The 20,388-nt window shown below is 42.9% G+C and overlaps 1 protein-coding gene across 1 annotated transcript in view; it reads right to left on the bottom strand.

Moving 5' to 3' along the window:
- The window catches only part of VSIG10L2 (V-set and immunoglobulin domain containing 10 like 2), a 124,569-nt gene that overhangs the window by 32,674 nt on the left and 71,507 nt on the right, over nucleotides 1–20,388 (bottom strand). The window contains exons 5-8 of the mRNA XM_029573276.1: nucleotides 8,704–8,964; nucleotides 8,137–8,397; nucleotides 5,574–5,864; nucleotides 1,417–1,728 (exon numbers count right to left, since the gene is read on the bottom strand). Of these exons, the coding sequence (XP_029429136.1) occupies nucleotides 1,417–1,728; nucleotides 5,574–5,864; nucleotides 8,137–8,397; nucleotides 8,704–8,964 (1,125 nt within the window). The remainder of the gene's footprint in view (nucleotides 1–1,416; nucleotides 1,729–5,573; nucleotides 5,865–8,136; nucleotides 8,398–8,703; nucleotides 8,965–20,388) is intronic.

The raw sequence follows: 20,388 nt of genomic DNA, 5'->3' as shown, positions 1-20,388 counted from the left end.
TATGATCTTATTGCAATATCAAACCATACTCTCTGATGATCACTTGTACTCAGGTGGGCACCTGTATGGATATTAGAGACATTATTCCCATTTGTGAGCTCTAGGTTGAGTATCACACCCTCCCTCATGGGATCCATTACTATTTCTTTGAGCAGAGCCCCCTGGAGGGCATCCACTATCTCTTTACTTCTCGTAGATTCTGCTGAAGGGATCCTCCAGTAAAGACCAAAGTAAAGAATTAATTTAGTCTCTCTGCTATGGCTTTATCATCCCTAAGTGCCCCCTTTAACCCTGTGCTTCCCTCTTTAGTGGCATTGGCTATGGCACAGCACCCCCCTCAATCTCTTCCTTTACCCCCTGTCATAGTACCCAGCATCCCTCATCTTCCCCCCTTCTATTTCTTCCTCTGTTCTTTTCCCCCAACAGTATTCTCCTCTCTCCCCCCTCTACTCCATGCCTAGCATAATAGCATCACCCTAATCTTTTTTCTCTTTTTCCACAGTGCCAGCATCTTCTCTCTCTCTTCTTCCCACCTTCATCTGCTCAGCCTCACATACTCTGTACCTTCTCACTTTCTCTAGCCTGCCATCTGCTCCGCATATACACCTTTCTCTCCATCCCTCACCTGCTTAACATGCAGACCCTTTCTCTCTCCAGCCCTCCACATTTAGGCAGAATTTATTTCCCTCTCTCTCTGTTACTTCCTAATACCAGGCCTTCTCCTACATTCTTTGGTCGCCAATGGCCTCGGACCTCTTCCTCTACTTGAGCTGGTGATGGTCTGAGAGCTATTCCTCCCTTTTGGCCACTGGCAGGATGGGCTCCATCAATAGCCCAGGGCCTGGCGCTAGCAGGATTTTGCTGTTGTCCCCCCCCCCCCCCAGTTTTGCCACTCCAGACAACCTCCTAGTTTACCTAATGGAAGCAGTGGCCCTGGCTTCTCAATCTTAGTTAAAGATCTTCCACTTCAAATTAGCTTTACCTTCGTTTATTTCAGCCCTCGGCCTTTCCTCTGGCTAATTTCCCTGTTGCTATGATTTCTAGTTTCTGTCACTTGTATGGTTGGATGGGTGCTCAATAAATACCAGAAACAATTACATAAATAATAAAGTCAAGACAGAGAAGTAGCACTGATATTTTGATTAGTATTATTCTCATTAGCAGTTTAGCAAACTGAGGCTCAGGGAGATAACATGACTTGCCCAAGGTCACACAGAGAGTCAGTGGCAGAGGCAGGATTAGAATTCATACCCCAACAGTTTTCCCAGCTAGTACTTCAATGTGTTAACCAACAGAGTTCTTTGCAATATTGTCAGCATTTTTTTCTTTGATAGTTTTGACTTCAAAATGTAAATGTAGACACTAATTTAACCATAAAAGCACTACTGGTGCTACCGTGACACAGTGCATCATTACCTGGAGTTTTAACCTCAGAGGGGAAGCCTGTTGTCCTGTGGTTAACAGCAAGTATTCGGAAAGCATACACAACAGCAGGGTTCAGCCCTCCTAGTTTGTGGCCGCGGATCTCTGGCTGGATGTCGCTGGCAACAATATCCCAAGAATCTACCTTGCCTGCGCTTTGAGGAGAGGATCTTTTGCTCACGCGGCGCTGCACCATGAACCCTGTCAAGTTCCCTCTACCTTGGGTCATCCATTCCAGGTCAACTTCTGTCCTCTGGCGGGTGTACATTAGCTTGCTGATTGTCACGTTAGGAGGGTTGGGGTACTCTGAGGAAAGAAATGACATAGAAAGTCAGAATAGCATTTCCTTCATGCCAGTTTTAATGCACTTGATACCCACTATGGATAAAACAGGAATTAAAATAAAATAAATAATGTTTCTAGGTTATTTAAAAGTATTTATATACCACTTTTAAAAATAGATTTTGTCAAAATGGTTTACAAAGTATAAAAACAAACAAAATTAGATTTAAAAATACATAAAATTGATATATAGCTAGATAGATTACTAGCCTTAAACAAAAATCTTATTAAAAGAAAGATGCTGTGCCCTAGGTCTGTTTAAGAAAATAAACAGAGGGGAAGGGGAAGAGCAAGAAGGGGGGGGAGAAAAACAAGGTAGGGTGTAGGAAGAACTCTCTAGTAAGAGGGGGGGGGGGGGAGAAGGGGGGAGTGGAATCTATTTGTATGATAATGGATCATCTGAAAGAAGTTTCATAAAGGTAGAGAGGGGAGGTAGAATGATTTGAGGAAATATTAAATGCAAGTTGAAAGAGATATGTTTTTAGAGATTTTTTGATGTGAAGAGGATTTGATATTAAGCGAAGAGGATTAGGTAAAGAATTCCAGAGGGAGGGTCCTGCTACGGAGAATGCTCTCTTTCTGGTAATATCTAATCTAGCCCGTCGAGGTGATGGAATGTCTAGTAAGTTTTGTGTTAGTGATCTTAGATGACGAGTGGGTTTGTGGATATGGAGTAGAGAACAGAGCCAGGTGGAAGAGGAATTGTGTCTTAGACTATGAATAATAGAGAGTACTTTATATTTTATCCTGAATTTTATAGGTAACCAATGAAGAGATTGTAAAGTAGGGGTGATGTGATTACGAAGAGAGATACCAGATAAAATACGAGCTGCACTATTTTGAACTAATTGTAAGGGATGGATTGAAGAGTCGGGTAATCCTAAGTAAAGAGCATTGCAATAATCTAAGCCAGAGAAAATTAAAGATTGAAGAATAGTTCTGAAGTCATGATGAAAGAGAAGAGGACGGAGATGTTTTAAGAGTTGTAATTTGTAGAATGATTTTTTTGTTAAGGAAGAAATCTGCTGTTTCATTGATAAATCCATATTTATGATTAAATATGATAACAGATAAAGCTTGCAGGGACCAATTAGACTAGTCTGCTCATTTTCTCGTCTTACTGTAATACCACAAATCCTAAATGATGTCTCACTTTTCCCTTGCTTCCCTGCAGCTAAAGAATTCGGTTACTGTTTCTGCCTCCACCACTTCTATTACAGGGGGAGGGATATTCTATCCATCCATCACGCTTTCTGCAAAATAAATAAATACATATATATATTTCCTTATGTTACTTCTGAGTTTACTCCCTTTAAGCCTCATATGATGACCTCTTGTTATAGAACGTTCCACTAAACATTTTCCTCTTGTATATTATTAATACTTGAGAGAGGCAATATTTTTTCATACTCCATGCAGTGTTTGCAGGCAAATCACCAATGGGCCTGGAAGCCTATTTTCAAAGGGAAACTCCCCACTGAATTTCCCTTTTAAAATCGTTGCACTAGGTTGGTTTTACAGAGATTGTTTTTATCCTCCATTCTGTGCAGATGCAAAGGGCGAAAATTTCAAAACTAAATTCCTGTGCACACTTTACTGGGCCCAACCTAGCCCTGCCCCCACCGCATCTCCTTTCCACTGCAGGCAAAAGTACATGCATTGTGGATGGCGCGCGTATTTTTCCCCACATGTGGGAGGGGACATTTTCAAAAGTTTTTTTCCCCACATATAAATACCCATTTATCTGCAAAAGACCCTTTGAAAACTGCCCTCCTGAAGTATTTAAAAGTCTCTATTGTATTCGCTCTCTCTCCTTCCACTCCTCTAGTGTACACAGCCTTTCTTTTGGGTGGGAACTAATAAATGCAGGATCAATTACTAATGTTCTGGTAAACACCACAACTAATATTATTTATTATTTCCCGAGCCTCAGCAATATACATAACAATATACAAGACAGTCATGGAACCCCCTAACGTCACTTACTCTGTAGTACTTTTCACCATGATGGTATCAAATAGACAAGAGATTCTTCCAGCATCTGCAATGAATCTCTCTAGACATGTCTGTAACCCTACATAGGGCACCACCATGCTAAGGAGCACCTACTCGCCGATATGTGGAAGGGCAGCCTCCCCCTCCCCATCACATTTGGAGATTTGGATGGATTGATTCTGAGCTATTTGATTGGTAAGAACACAAGGGATTTATCCCCTGGGAATATCCTCTTGTGTCCATCTTGCATGGTCAAAACATTATCACCACCACCTCTTACTTAAAAAATATGGGGTAGATATGCAAGAGACATTTAGACAGATAACTGGCCAAAACGCAAATTTAAAACTCATACCTGCCTATATTCTAGCCGGAAAATTAATTATATAACTAGAATATAGCAATACAAAATGGCGCCAGCCGTATGGCCATTTTGCAATACGGCAATACGATTTGAGTGCAGGAGGTCGCTCCCAGACCCCCGCTGGACTTTTGGCAAGTCTTGTGGGGGTCAGGAGGCCCCCCCAAGCTGGCCAAAAGTCCCTGGGGGTCCGGGAGCGATCTCTTGCGCTCGTGACGTCGGGGGACAGGAACCAAAATGGCGCCGGTGCTACTTTTGCCCTGTCATATGACAGGGCAAAGGTAGCGCCGGCGCCATTTCCATTAACGCACCCGTGGCCCGAGAGTGGAAGATCACACCGGGACCCCCCCACTGGACCCCAGGTAATTTAAGACATTTTGGGGGGGTTCAGGAGGGTGGGGGATTTATTTTAAAGGGTCGGGGTGGGTTTTAGGGTTGTTTTAGTGTGCCGGTTTTCCCACCCTCCCCCGATTTACGATTTACACGATTTAAAAAACAAACCAAAACCGCGACGATCTGATTCCCTCCCCTCCCCAGCCAAAATCGATCGTTAAGATGATCGATCACACGATTCACATCTCTAATGGCTAGTTTTCATTTTTTAACTTACACCTCCTCCATAGCAGAAGTAAACCTACGTGGCAGTAGACCTGGCATGTGCCCAGGCTTGTATTTGCGCACACGTTTCTCGACCCTGCCCAGACCACACCCCTTTTAAAATCTGAGCAAGATGTGCGCACAGCAGGTGAAATATGCATACTTTTATTTCTTTCTTTCTATGCCGTCATTCTGTTAGACAATCATGGCGGTTCTCAAAGTTCATATTCATAAATTAGAATACCACCAAATACATACATAAAATCAAAAACAGTTACTTAACCTCAATTCTACCTTTAATTGCACACGATTCTATATCAGGCTATTCTCCTCAACTTGTCAAGGGGCTTAATCATTTTCAAAAGCTATTTTAAATAGTCAAGTTTTTAATCTTTTCCTAAAAACTTTAAGATCTTTTTGTATTCTTAATTTTTGGGTAGAAAGTCCCACAAGCTTGGCCCAGGGCAGCTTTTAAAATATGATTGTGAGCCTGACTTGTGCGCGCATCTCCAAATTGATGCGCGTGCTGGGCTTTTAAAATTCACCTTATAATTTTTTGATTTCTCAACAGTGCAAGTTGGGGAAAAAAAGGGGAAAACATTAATGATAACGAAAATCAACCCCCAAATGTAATGACACAAAATGTCATTTTTTGGCCTGCACACCCCTAATAACTTGTACGTTAGAACAATAAAAATTTTCAAAATCTGTGAAAACCTGAAATGTATTTAAGTGTAACTATTGCACTTGCTTTCCAGGGTCCTAGGAACAGCTATAATCTTCAATTCTTCCCCATCTGAATATAGTTTGGCAGACAGGAGGCAATATAGAGAAAGATCCTTTAAATTGGACTCACTTTTGACCTGTAGGCTTATGGAAAGATTGGAGTTCCCAACTGCATTGAATGCTGAGCACTTGTAGGTGCCGCTGTCACTGCTCCATGCAGTGTCCCGGATGGTAAGGTTGGACCAGCGACCCTCCTGCAGAATGCCATACTTCTGTGAGTCTGGCACAATGACCACGTTCTTATTGTTATACCAGAACATCTCTGAAGTTGGCTGAGCGCTTTTCAGGAAACAGCTGAGTTGCGCCATTCCCCCATCGAATACGGATATTGAGTTTCTCTGTGTGTCAAGTCTGGGTATTTCTGCAAAGATCAGGATGTATTGTTAGAAAACTGGTCCACCAAGAGTAGCACAGCAATCCCAGGACTAGGAACCTGTTATCAGTATTAAGAGTCTTCCCTCCTAACATCTTGCTGGGACACTGATTCAGTACTAGTTCAGAAGGGAGCATGACCCTTAATGCACACCTGGGGGATTGCATCGGTACCAGATTAGAAAGCAGAGTGTCCTCTAACATTAGGCTAGGGCATTAGCTCACTATTGGCTCCTAACAGCACGGCATATTGGGATAGAACTTGCTCAGAAGAAAACATGCCCTCTAACACCATACTGGGGCATTAGGTCAGTACTCGGAGGGCAGTGTCTCCAAACACCAGGCTGGGGCAAAGGTTCAGCAAAGTCTTAAAGGAAAAAAAAAAAAGTTTGACACAGGAAGAATATTATTACGTGAGAATTATGGCAGAATAAGATTGCCAGTTTGCAAAATATTAAAGTCACACCGGTTAGAATCTGAATAATATTTACTGATCCACCGATGTGTTTCCAGTAGCACAGCAGCAGGTGGCTCTCCTGAAGTATTATATATTGCAGCTGACTTTAGACCAAGAAGTTGTTGGACACATTTCTTTGCAGTAAATGAGAAATACCTCCTAAGCTTGGTGATCTTGTAACCCCCCCCCCCCCATTGACTTGGTTAGTATTGTGAATTCCCCTTTAAGAGGAACTAACATGGCCAGGGAGGGAAGCCATGTTGAGGGGCAACCCTAACCTTCCTCTCTCCCTCTGTTTACAGACTCAGACTGCACCTTTAGGGTGGCCTTTTTTTTTTTTTTTAATTTTGGGGGTTTTTTTCCCCCCCTTCCTGGTTGGGCAGCAGGAAGACCCATGGAAATGCCAGTCTGTACAAGGACAGTGAGGCACCCTCGTCTATCTGACCGCAAGACTTGGGGATCGAGCCTTGGGTAAGCGAGAGCAACCTTGAAGCCTCCCTTACAGGTGACGCCCCCCCCCCCCCGCCCTTGCTTTGCTGTTCTTCTTCCTTTTTACTGCTGAATACCTCCCACAATATGGGCAGCAGTTAACATAGTTAGATACAATTTTCATTCTTTCATTTCAGTTTTCTAGGCCAGGCACATTAGGCTTCAGTGAAATCGGCTCAAGGCCCTTAAAAAGGGATTCAAGTTGTTTTTAGTTGGTATCTTGCATAGTGAAATAATGTCAGAACAGCAGAAGGGATGGGGGCCATCTTTTTTGCCCCCTTGTCCCCCTACTGGCTTAAATGGTGCAACTGCTCACAATGAGTGGGGGTTACTTCAGGCTTGTTGAGACCCTGACGGTAGCAGACCTGAGAGCAGAAGCCAGGCAAGCTGCAGGTGTGTGGTCTATCAAATCTAATAAAATAAATAAATAGCCACGAACCTCAGAGGGCTATAGGACTCGTGCTGTAGCTGCTTTCATCTTAGGTGACTGCGGGATGACTTTGGCTGGAAAGCCTAATTGCTTGCATTGTCGGGCATCGTTAAATAGTGAGTTTAAACACTGTGAGAACTGCTGGGACAATGAGTAAGAGTTATGTTATTGCAGAGTGAATATTGTGAATCTTGAGCAGGGGATGCATAATGAGGGGTTGAGTCCCTGACATTAGAGGCAGCAGACTTGAGAGTAGGAGCCAGGCAAACGTCAGTTCTTGTAGCCCTAATCAGAAACCTGGGAGGGTTACAGGACTCTGCTTTCACTCAGGTGGAGCCAGCCAAAGCGCAGGCCGGTAGTGCCTTGGAGTGGCCTGAGAATGCTTCAGGAACTGGACTTTGAAGGAGAAATCAAGGATTTTGAGAGAAAAAAGGGGTGCTTGCACATTTTGTTTTTGATAGCTAAATATTCACAGAGAAAAGTTGTATTTTGTCTGGATTTTAGTTTGAAAATCATTCGGTTTGGAATATCGTATGCTACAGGATGTAAAGGCAAACACTTCCATTTGTAAAAATTAAATTCATCCTCTTTATTTTGCTTAAGTGTGCAGGCTTTGAGTTTTTGGCTTATCGCTGGGTTAAGCTGGTAATTTGACGGAGCCAGAAAACCCAGACCCCCGCCACTGAACCCAGGTCACCACCGTGAGATTTTATAGTCGCTGCTGGATTCCTGCCTCAGCCATTCCGAAGCACGATGGACACCTGGTCACCTACTGACGAAAACCGAAGGCTGAGATGCTTTTTGTGGCCACCACTGATAGCCAAGGCCTCTGGGTTTCTGCCGCAATTCCCTGCCAGCAGGTCCTCTGTCACCCTGCGCACTTACCTAATGTGACATGGCACTCCCTCGCATTTGCATTCAGTGGGTGCAGGGCAGTGCATGAGAACGTCTTGCCATTGTACGTGGTGTTTGATTTTAGGGCATGAATGTGGGTAGAGTCCTTCGGCTTCTCTAAGGTGCCGTTCTTCCAGTCCGTCCACAAGAGCGTGACTTGGGGCAGGCCTCCTTCTAGCTCGCAGGTCAGCATGATTAACTCATTCTGCTTTGTGGCGATGGCTGAGCAATTTGGGCCTCCTTCTGGGACCCCTGTAAGGGGGAAGGGACATAGAAAGAAGCATACTGAAGAAATGGAAGCCTCACGGCAGGAGTAACTGCTGCGTCTTCTGTGAGAGCCTCAGGGAATCAGCTTGCCTAATTCTGGGTTCTGTTTCACACTATTTCAACCTTATTTCTATGCCTTCTTTTATTCAGCCAAAGATATTTTGGTGATATATATATTATTTTATTTGCTAGCAATGCAATTGAGCACCTTTTATTATGACAGCACTCCTCCCAGCCCCCCGCCCCCCCCAAATTCCACGAGGTCACACAAACAACTGCTGAATTACTTACATACTGTGACCCTGCAGATAGCGTAGTTTTTCAGTGCTGGATGGGAGATTTTGCAGGCATATGTACTCTCATTCCGAATCGCTATTCCTTTTTCTATTTTGGTGGCATTGGAGTATGAGACTATATCACTCTCTTCCTGGTTGGATTTCAGCCATCGCAGTTTTGCAGGGGGAAGTCCCCCATCCCAGGAGCACCACAGCACCACATCCTGGTAAGTATTATGAGCTATTGCTGTGCAGGTAGGGTTTCCATCTGGCAGATCTGTGTATTGGGTGGGGAGCAAACATTGTAATAACAGCCACATGAGTCTAGCAGTGGAGTCTCGTCTCAATAAACCTGAGAAATCAGCACACGTCCTCTGCTACAGTGTACCTAGAGCAAGGTTAATGAGAGAAGGCAAAGGGCTTCACCAGGGTAACCTGTAAGGTCACAGGCAGAGCAGCACCTGAAGGGTTCTAATTCTAATCCCATTTCTACCTTGCCATTTACCCACTGTGCGACCTTGATCAAACCTCCGCTTCAGTTCTGCATTTCCTCTCCTTTGTGTGAAGGGACATGCGCAACTGCAACCTCAATTACACACCAGAGGCGGCCATGCTTCTAGAACTCTTATCCCCTCACCTGTAGCCAGAGCTGGGCACAGAGCAAGACTTCTGACCCTGAAAAAAAAAAGTTTGAATGGACCCTGAAACATCTGGAAATGAAGAGTATGGAATTTCATTTTGGACCAATAGATAAGGAATAGGCCTACTTGTGTTCCCTGTATCTGGCAGTCATAGATCTAGGTTCCAATCCTACCTCCACCACCTGTGAAAGACCTTGAACAAGTTCTCTGAGCTCTTAGATTCGATGCTTTCATGGGCAGGCAACTAATACAGTGTTATTAACTATTACAGTACTCTACTTGTAGTGCTCTTGAGCTACATATCCAAGTTCAATATTTTTTCACTAATCTTTCTTTGACAATAGAAGACATTTCTATTTGAAGGGCACTGTAGCACTGTATAAATCCAAGCTCCTTTCAGACATTACTGGAAATTAAGGACTGGTAACCTGCAATAGGCCTGCCTTCTGACTTCAGGAATATTCTGGGTTTGTATGAATGGTAGGGTTAGAAGATGATTCTTATATATCATCATGGACAGGCTGATTCTAGCTTTGTTTTAGAAAATTTCTAGTTCCTGCTTTTTTCTTTTTTAGAGAAATTGAAACTACTGGTCCATAGATACTATAGGACAAAAGCAGGACTAACTCACCTTATCTTTATCCAATTAAGCTCTAGAATGTGTTGCTAGAGGATGTGGTTAGTGCAGTTAGTGTAGCTGGGTTCAAAAAAGTTTGGATAAGTTCTTGGAGGAGAAGTCCATTAACTGCTATTAATCAAGTTTACTTAGGGAATAGCCACTGCTATTAATTGCATCAGTATGGGATCTTCTTAGTGTTTGGGTAATTGCCAGGTTCTTGTGGCCTGCTTTGGCCTCTGTTGGAAACAGGATGCTGGGCTTGATGGACCCTTGGTCTGACCCACTGTGGCAACTTCTTATGTTCTTATCCTTGATAACATGTAAACCATCTGATAACCATTTCTAACTACAGGTGTAAGAATATATTTTTTTCCAGTAGTTTTGTTAAAGTCAAGGGGGTGGATGGTATAATAACTATGTGGCATAGAACAAACTTGCCCAAGCTGTAGGATTACAGCCAGCAGTGTATCCTGAAACACTTATGCAGGTGCCTACCACCCAGCTCAAAATCATAAGAAACAAGTGAGTGCCCAATGCTGTTTTAGCTGCCAATTTAAGAGTTCAGTGAAAATTAGAGGCAGGAGGTGAAACACCCGGGCTGGCTCACTCGGACCTTATGACCAGGAGACAGGTGCTCACCTTATCCTCACTGTGATCACACAAACCAGGAAAAATCACAAATCCCTTGCAGGGCAGCCTAACAGCAGCATGCAAATTATTCTAAACACATGGGTCTATGCGATAAAACCTGGGCTAAAACATTTTAGCCTGAGAGTTGGTAAAAATGTAGAGGGCAATGTGCAAAAGATTTCAGATGGATAATTAAGCAGAGAAAATCAGGGGCTGAAAATTGCCCTTCCCCTCCGTTGGTTAAAGTACCAGTGCTGGGGAAACAGTGCAGAGGGGCGGGAAGGGGAAGGGCCGAGCCTGCGTGGGATTTATGGCGCGGCTTTGTACGTGAAGCTGCTAGTTTTTACCGCGGCGCATCAAACATTAGTAACTAACTGTAAAGCAGGTGCAAAGTCCACAGGTACTGAAGTAGTGGGAGGCGCTGATCAGTCCCAACTGTTCAAAGGGAAAGTCTGCAGGAAGTTTCTTTTTAAAAATGTGCTCACAAGTCGGAGCCCCTTTTAACGTGCACTGTAAAACCCCACATAACATGGTGTGTGCCATGTTAAATTTTTCCCATACTACCGGGTCACTGCCATGTATGCTAGCTAACATAATCCTCCCCGCTGATAAGTTCAAAATGAAAAGGGCAGATAGCACAGGGGATCACCCTTCCCCCAGCACAAGACGCAAGAAGCCTCCGAGGACCAATGTCCTCGCCATCTCTCCTTTTGACACCAAAATAAGGGGCCTCCAAGCTCTGATCCCCCCCCCCCACACACACATACACACCCCCCCCCCTTCCCAGCATCACGAATAAAGGACCCACCCTGACATCCGTCATGCTCCCTTCCTCCGCCCCTATCCCCGGAGCTGCCCATTAAAAGAAAGAAACGGGGTAGGATAGGGAGGAGGCCTTCCAGGGGAGGGGGAGGGGGGTCACAGATGTCCCTTCTCCATGGGCCCAAGAGTATGGTGAAGGGGCTCAGGGTATGGAGGCCTCTTCATAGGTCTGGGGAGCTGGAGAAGATCGAGTGACACTCATTCTTGGTCCTGCTAGGGATGGATTGGGGCTCAGAGGCCCCGTACACATTGTGCCAAGGGGGAAAGGGGATTTGAAATCCCCAGTGCTAACTTGCCCTTTCATTTGGAGCCTACTCAAAATTTAACACCTGGTCCAAGGCAGCTGATTCTTTTTTTTTTAATAATGAGCTCATGGTAATTACTAATTAGCACATAGAAACAGCATCAATTGAAGCCTCATTTTCATATGGTTCTCTATTTACCTTTAGATATCTCCTGATTTAACATGTACATATTAATGTGCAGGTTAAAAGCCTTGTAACTCCAGTCCTCAAGAGCCACAAACAGGTCTGCTTTTCAGAATGTCCACAATGAATATGCATGAGTTAGATTTTCAGGCACTGCCTCCTTTGTATACATATCTCTCTCATGCATATTATTTATTTATTTATTTATAGATTTTTCTATACCGGCATTCGAGATTAGGAACCCCATCATGCCGGTTTACAAATAACGAGAGGGTGTGCACAAAAAACAGAACATAAACAAGTGCAAAGAAATAAAAGTTACATTACAACAGGGTCATAAAACTGGGGAGAGAATTAGAGTAAGATAGTTGAGTAGTAAAGATGAATTATTTACATTAATAATTTACATAATATTGTGTAGTGTCTTATAAGATGTTACTGTCTTTCAATATGGATCTGGGAAGGCTTGCTTAAATAGCCATGTCTTAAGCCTTTTTCTGAAAGTAGGAAGGCATGGTTCTTGTCTTAGATCGGGAGGAATAGAGTTCCATAGTGAAGGTCCGGCTGTGGAAAAGGCTTGGTCTCTGTAGGTTAGGTGTTGAGTGGTTTTGGTTTGTGGAACAAGGAGTGATCCTTTGTAGGCTTCTCTGATGGGTCTGGTGGATGTGTGCTTTCTGAGTGGAATTTGAAGGTTGAGGGATGCTTGGTGATGGATAGTCTTGTAGATGATAGTGAGGGATTTGTGGATAATTCTAAAGTGTATTGGCAGCCAGTGCAAGTTCTTGAGAATAGGAGAGATGTGGTCTCTTCTCCTGGTGTTAGTCAGAATTCTCGCAGCAGAATTCTGAAGCATCTGAAGGGGTTTAATGGAAGCAGAAGGGAGACCTAATAAGATGGAATTGCAGTAGTCTATCTTAGAAAAGATTACTGCTTGAAGGACCGTTCTGAAGTCTCGCATGTGAAGGAGCGGTTTGATTCTTTTAAGTACTTGAAGTTTATAGAATCCGTCTTTAGTAGTTTGTTTGATGAAGGATTTTAGATTAAGATGGTTGTCGATAATTGCGCCTAAATCCCTTGTTTGGGTGGTAAGATGGTGGGTTAGAGGACATGGAGGTGGGTTGCTATTTTCTGGTGAGATGATGAGCAGTTCCGTCTTGGCTGTATTTAATATCAGGTTTAGACTCGAGAGGAGGCGATTGATTTCTTTAAGGCAAATTTCCCAAAATTCAAGAGTTTTGGAGATGGTTTCTTTGATGGGGATCAAGATCTGCACATCGTCTGCATATAGGAAGTGAGTTAGTTTCAAGTGGGTTAGCAGTTGACATAGCGGTAGAAGGTAAATATTAAAGAGTGTAGGGGATAGGGAGGAGCCTTGAGGAACTCCAAAAGCTGAAGAGAAGCGGGAGGATTCCTTATTATGTATCTTGACCTTATAGCCTCTGTTGTTGAGGAAAGTATTGAACCATGATAGGGCAGTTCCTGAGATTCCTATGTTCGCAAGTTGATTGATGAGGATGGAGTGTTTGACAGTATCAAATGCGGCCGAAAGGTCCAAAAGGATAAGTAGAAAGGATTGGCCTTTGTCTAGCCCCATGATAATGTGGTCTGTCAGGGATATGAGTAGCGTCTCTGTGCTTAAAGCTTTACGGAAACCATGTTGTGAGGGGTAAAGTATTTTGTGATCTTCAATGATGGATATCCTGAAAACAGGATATCCATCTTCATGATGGATATCCTGAAAACCAGACCTATTTGTGGCTCTTGAAGACCGGAGCTGGCTATTCTTGTCTTATAGCATAGCACACTATATTTTGCATACACAAAAGGCCTTACGGTGCATTTTAAGTTTTATTTCATAGGCTCCAGAGTGTCAAGTTTACAGCTCCCACCACTTCACAAAAATATTTAAAGTAGGAAGAGGAAGGTTTCATACATCATCTGCAATATGCCAACACGGCCTTGTATGCAGTGTGTTTTCAATAGTAATCATGAACCGACCTCCCTCCTTCCTGTGATTTTTTTATATTTGTTTTTGTTATTTTTTTGTTTGTGATTTTTTTTTAATATGAACACAAATCTTTCATATAAAAATTCTTTTTGTAAATGTTGTGTGGCTTAGCCTGTCTAAATTAACTTAAGTGTTCAAACTCCATCGATAATTCCTAAAAACGCTGCTGTTACTTCAATCAAGTTCATAACTTGTCACTTATTGTAGATGTTTCCTCAAATTTAAAGTTTATCACTCTTATTTGATGGCAAATTCCCACTCAGTAGCCCATTTCTGTCAATATTATAAGGGGTTCGGCACATAAAAATAGCATATATGCACATAAGTGGCTTTCACGCATGTATATGCTATTTTATAAACGTTGATAATATGCATGTATTTTCAGTTTCATGCGTACAGTTTACTGGGTTGGAAAAAAGGGGCAGTCTGGGAGTGTTCCCAGGGCAAGAGTACACATAGCAGTAGCTATTTTCTAAGAGAGATACACACATACACTGCCGAACTTGCTCATACACTTTTACATCTGCTAATTGACGTGTGCAAGTGAAACCGGATTTGTCCGTTGTCTGCGTTTTTTTGGGTGGGAGGTCTGGGGGATTCAGGGTGATGTGCTAGAGCAGGGCTTCCCGAAATTTTATACACATGATCCCAGAGGACGACCAAAACAAATTAGCAGGGGTGCGATTCACCTCCAATAATCACTCCTTGCCCTTCTCACACTCAGCTTATCCCTCGCTCAACATCCATCCTCTCAAGTCAATCTTTTCTCTTAACCTCCACCCCCTCCAGTTTATTCCCCTCTCCCAAACTCCACTCCTCTCACTTCCCCAGCCCAACCCCTCTCTCTCATGACCTCTAGTCCTTCCAACTGATCCTCTCACCCCTAAACCCATCTTGTAACCCTCAACTGATCCTCTGTCATTCCCCACCTCTCACTCTTCACTGCCAATCCCCCTCCACGTTATCAAAACCCCATGGCCAGGTTCATTTTTCTTTGGGCCTTGGGCCAAAGGTGGATGGCAACTGGCGGGAAGAGAGGGCAGGCTGATGACAAGAGCAACATTTTTCTCTTGGGTAGGTTCAGTGGTGGGTGAGGAGAGAGAGGTAGTGTCAGTCACTGGCCCATGCACTCCCCTTGCCATATGGCTGGTCCCAAGCTCAACAATGATCTACTAATGGTAGCAGCATTAATAATAAAAGTACAGGGTCTGTGAGCTAGGGTAAGCTCACAAGCCCTGCAATGGCCATGATCCCTTCTGGTGCAGGGCTTCCTGTTACTACAGAAAATCATGCAAGGACAGTGCCACTACAGGGCTTATGAGTATGCGCTGGCTCACAGGCATCAACTCTGACTTCCATTACTGATGCTTCTGGTGCTGGCACCTGAAGAGTGCTGACATGTGAGGTGACCCCAGCTTTAGTTTTTGTGACTTCATTTGGGGAGCCGACCCACAGTTTGGGCAGCCTGTGCGAAGAGGATCTTAGTGTACTGGAGAAGGACTGGGTGAATCGGTGGAGGTATTGGCAAACTCTTGATTCCAAGTACTTGCACATACTTTATAAAAATATATGCTTCTGCATTTAATTCTGAGTATTAATTTGCACAGTATCACAATTGTTATATATGGTGGTAGTGCTCTCTGCTTCCTAGTAGTGGCAGTGCTGATTTTTTATCCAGACCAATTACTATTCATTTTACAGGAAATAATGGCCATAGGTTGACCATGTATTGTATTGTAATTTTTATATGTGCCTCAGTTAAAGTAAGACTTTGAGTCTTCAAGCTATGCTGGCCATGATTTCCACAGGGATAACACATGCTCCCCCTGGTGGCAAGATTTATTATAATATCTGCTTGCTCATGTAAGGAAAACAATTTAAGTAAGCGTTCTTCCTCTCAGACAGTTGCTTTTGAGGGAGGGAGGGGAGGATGTGGCACCCTTACAGGCTGGCCACTAGATGTCACTAAGTTCCTGCTTAATCCACCTCCTATGAGCCTTCCATCCCTCTCAGCCCCTCCCAACCTGAGCACTGTGGATTGGTTGCCTGCTCCTATCCCACTGCCTCTTGCTTGGTCCACTTCACCATCTGCATGACCTCATTTTTATGAACTCACCAAATAAATTAGAGAGACTGACTTAGTCCTCTTGTTTTTTATTTGCCTGAGCTGGGGTTAAGTATGCAAACACAGGAGGGAAACTAAAACTTAGAGCTTTTTTTTAAGTGGACAGAGGGAAACTAAAACTTAGTGGGTTTTTTAAGTGCACAAACACAGAGATATTTTCACATTGAAACTTTCCACAGGTATAAAGTGCTGATGGATATTTATAGGTACCTTTTGAATGGAAAATTGTACACACAGATTAGAAAATGTTCATTATTTCCTCCGCAGACCTAAATGTACTCTTGGGAACGCCTCTTCCCAATGCAGCTAAAAGTACATGCATTATAGAACATTGTCTGTACTTTTAGCCAAATTAAGGATGGGAAATTTTCAGAAATTATCAGATTAAATTGGTACTTACCTGGGTAAATTACTTTTGAAAAATGTCCTAAAATATTTCTAGCAAAATTAATTTCAGGAAAGAACTGATATTTTAGGGGTAGATATTCAAAGGTATCAGGTTAAGTAAATTAGCTGGATAAGACATCCAACTAACTTAAAATACATATTCAGCAGGACAGCTATGCTTGCTGAAAATCCACATAAAAATTGCTAGTTAACCTAATAGGTTTTATTCGGCTAACTTTAGACCTGCTATCAGGCAGGTCTAACTTATCTGATTAACTTAACCGGATACATTTAAATATCACTACTTATCCAGCTAAGTTAACCGGATAAATAGCTCCTCCCTGTAACTCCCATTTCACACCCACCACGTAACCAAATAAGTACTTATCTGGTTACAAGCCAAACACTGAATGGAGCCAGATATTCAGCCACTGCCACTTAGCTAGATAAGTCACCCCTTATCTGGCTAAGTGTTTCCTAATATCAGCCTCTTCAAGATTACAATATAGTTTTATTTGGTAAATGGAAAATAAATCAATACATATTTGCTGTTGAATATCAACTATCTTGATATCATAAGCACTTTCTTTAAAAGGTTCTACTCCAATTACAGAGAAGGCAGATGTTATACACAAAGATTCACAATTACTATATAATTTATATTACTCATACATGTTTGCGGCCAACAGAAGAATGTGCCCAAAAAGCAAAGCGGAAGCCGATCAATAATTGCAGAAAAGCAGAACAAAGGTAAAGATCGGTGTAGCAAGGGATTCTTTATTGGAAAATGCCCGACTCTGGCCGAGTTTCGCTCAAAGTAGAGCTGCCTCAGGGGCTACTGTAAAAAGTAATAAAATAATACAATAATAAAATGACAATAAAAAAATAACTAAAAAACACATATATATAAAATTCAAATAAACATCAATATGTGTTAATACATGTAAAATATCAAAAGACATAAAAAAGCATAATCAAATGATAAAAAGTTATAAAAAATTAATAATCAAACAGGTCAAAAATTGATCACAAATGTATATATGTTGATAATGTATGCAAAAATCATCCTACATAAAAAAATGTGCAAACCATATTAACATCTATGCTTGCAGGTGAATAAGTAAAACATATATGTGTGTCTATTAAGTCACACACATGTGCTTCCCTTTACTATATTAGAGTGTGTATATTCAATGATAACATCAAGTTGTTCTGTTCTCCCCCTTCTACACAGGATTTTAATCAACAATTAGTGGTATCATCACAATAAAGCGTGATATATGAGAAATTTACATTGGAACAGATACTGTAGTTACGTATATATTCCTCCACTACAAATGGTCTTTTCACTCATTTGCATCCACGTTCAGCGAAACTCGGCCAGAGTCGGGCATTTTCCAATAAAGAATCCCTTGCTACTCCGATCTTTACCTTTATTCTGCTTTTCAACAGAAGAATGTGACCCCTGCACCCAGAGTCATTAGGATCTCTTGATTGCTGTCCTTAGTCAAATATGATGAGTATCCACTTCAAACAAATTAAGAGAAACAGGTACAAGCTACTGGCGAAACCATTTGATTGGACTAAGCCAGCTTTCACAAGTTAAACTGCCTTTATTGATTCAGTACAAACTAGGGCACTGGCCTGATGAAGTGAATACATTTACCTGGGAACTTTTGATTTCCTGTCATCCTGAGATTGTCAAGGGGGGTGGGCAGTAGCAGCAAGCGCACAAATTATTTCTCTCTCACACCGGCACACTCACTTGTTCATTCACACAGATACATGCTCATCCTCACACACTCACTCATTTCTCTCTCATTCACACACATATATGTACTTTATCACATACACACAAGCGCACAAACTATTTCTCTCTCACACCGGTACACTCACTTGTTCATTCACACAGATACATGCTCATCCTCACACACTCACTCATTTCTCTCTCATTCACACACATACATGCACTTTATCACATACACACACACTTCTCTCCCTCTATCATGCACATACATGCACTCTCACTTTTCCACATACACACTCACGTCTCACCTTCTTCCACACACAAAAATGCACACACACACACATGCACTAAGTCCTCTCTTTTTTTCATACACACTCACTTCTCACCTTCTTCCACTCACATGCACTCACTCCTCTCTTTTTTTCATACACACACACACACTTCTCTCTCTTCTACACACACATGCACGCTCACTCCTCTTCCTTTTCCACACACACACACACTCTAATCTCTCTTCTCACCTCAGTCCTCATTTCCCCAGGCCTGCAGGACACGCACTCCACTTCTTACTCCTTCTGCAGCTTCAGGCCCACTCTGCCCTTGTGTCATTTTCGGGGTGTTGCTCTTCTTGCATCTGCAGTTTCTTGTTTCACGTGGATGAGGGCCACACTTCTGCTCGTCTCGCTCTTGCTGTGCAACCCTGTGCTTCACGTCGTCTTCCAGGGGAACGGATGCTGACACGCCTTCTTAAAGCCTGCTCTGCTCCAGTCCCTTTTTCTTCGAGCCTTCTGCAGCAAGGCACCCCAGAGTTTTGGGGTGTTGGCCCGGAGACTTCAGAATTCTGGAGTCTCCAGGCCAAATCCGGAGAGTTCCCATGTATGGGGAATACAGCTCTCCAAAGCTGGTCACAAATGTATTACCTGTAAAGTTCTGCTGTCATTGGTCCCTCACCCCTCCAATCCCACCACAGTCTAAAGATGTGGCCCTGGGAAAGGTAAACTTTCTGCAGTTTATGCTTCTCACAGCTTTGACATAAAATACACTGGAGTGTGCCGGGGGGCAGGTAAGTGCATATCCCGTTGCTTGCCGGCAGGATTTGTATGGTTTGGGGTGGAGGAGGGGAGGGTCTAGGGAGGTCAGAAATGCAGCACACAACATGGAGGGTGTGGGAGGTGGGAGATGCAGTGTTGCCACATCTTTAGACTGTGGGGGAGAGGGACCGAGGGATTGGCGGCAGCAAAACTTTACAATTATGAGAGATTCGGGGTAGAGGCTTGGGGGGCGTTTACCACCCGTGGACCATGGCACATTTTTTATTACATTTAAAAGGGGATTGGGGATAAAGGGTGCATGGCCCAACAGGGCATTATGTGGGGTAGGATGAAAATCAGGCTGTAGGCCCTTTAATATTTCTTCTTTTATTTTAAATTCACGTTACTTGCCTGGATATCTTTTGAAGATATCCAGATAAGATGCAAGCTATCTGGCCACACAATGCTGGATAACATTAGACCTACTCTGAAGCAGGTCTAAAGTTATTTGGCTAACTTAGTCGGGACTATTTGAAATTCGGCTAAGTTAGCTGGTTAACTAAACCCCCTGGAATCACATCATTTTTCTAAGCTAGCCATTTAAATGGATTTTGAATATTGACCTCTTAATATTTAAAAGTGTGATGTCCAATTTCTGTATTTTGGGGAAAGGGGAAGCAGCTGATCGTGACTGAGCTAATTATCAACATCGTGGGGGTGGCGGTGGAGAAAGGAATTATGATCCCATGCTCCAGATCATTTAGGTACCTAGCAATGCCTCTGCTCATTGCTTTTGCCAAATCAATCAACTTGGGACTCCAAGAAAGAATTGGTGTTGGGTTGCCTGGAAGTAGCAAGAGGATATTTTCTGCGTGCATGGGCCTGAAGGAGGAAATGGGCCCACTTGAAGTATAAGCAGCTATACAATTCAATCTCAGGGTGACCAGATATCAAAGATTACCAGGTATGTATGATGACTGTGTAAATGGGAGAAGCAAATTCATCTCAAGTTAAATGTGCCCTCTGTCAAATTTTTACTACTATTTTAATAAAGATACTATGGAATATCATTAAGCGTGTGAAGAATGATTTCTCAGTGTCCAAGTGTCTGAACGCCAAGGGCCTAGAAGAATATCTTCCTCCTTACTCAGGAATGGACCTGCACTCTGCAGCCTCCTGATGTGAAGAATAGGGCCAGGGGCTTCACTAATAACTACCTACAGTGATATTCACAGTCAATTCTACTGGCACCGAAAAAGACAT

This window comes from Rhinatrema bivittatum, chromosome 12, assembly GCF_901001135.1.
Source record: "Rhinatrema bivittatum chromosome 12, aRhiBiv1.1, whole genome shotgun sequence".
Taxonomy (NCBI): domain Eukaryota; kingdom Metazoa; phylum Chordata; class Amphibia; order Gymnophiona; family Rhinatrematidae; genus Rhinatrema; species Rhinatrema bivittatum.
This window is presented reverse-complemented; position numbering and strand designations above follow the sequence as displayed.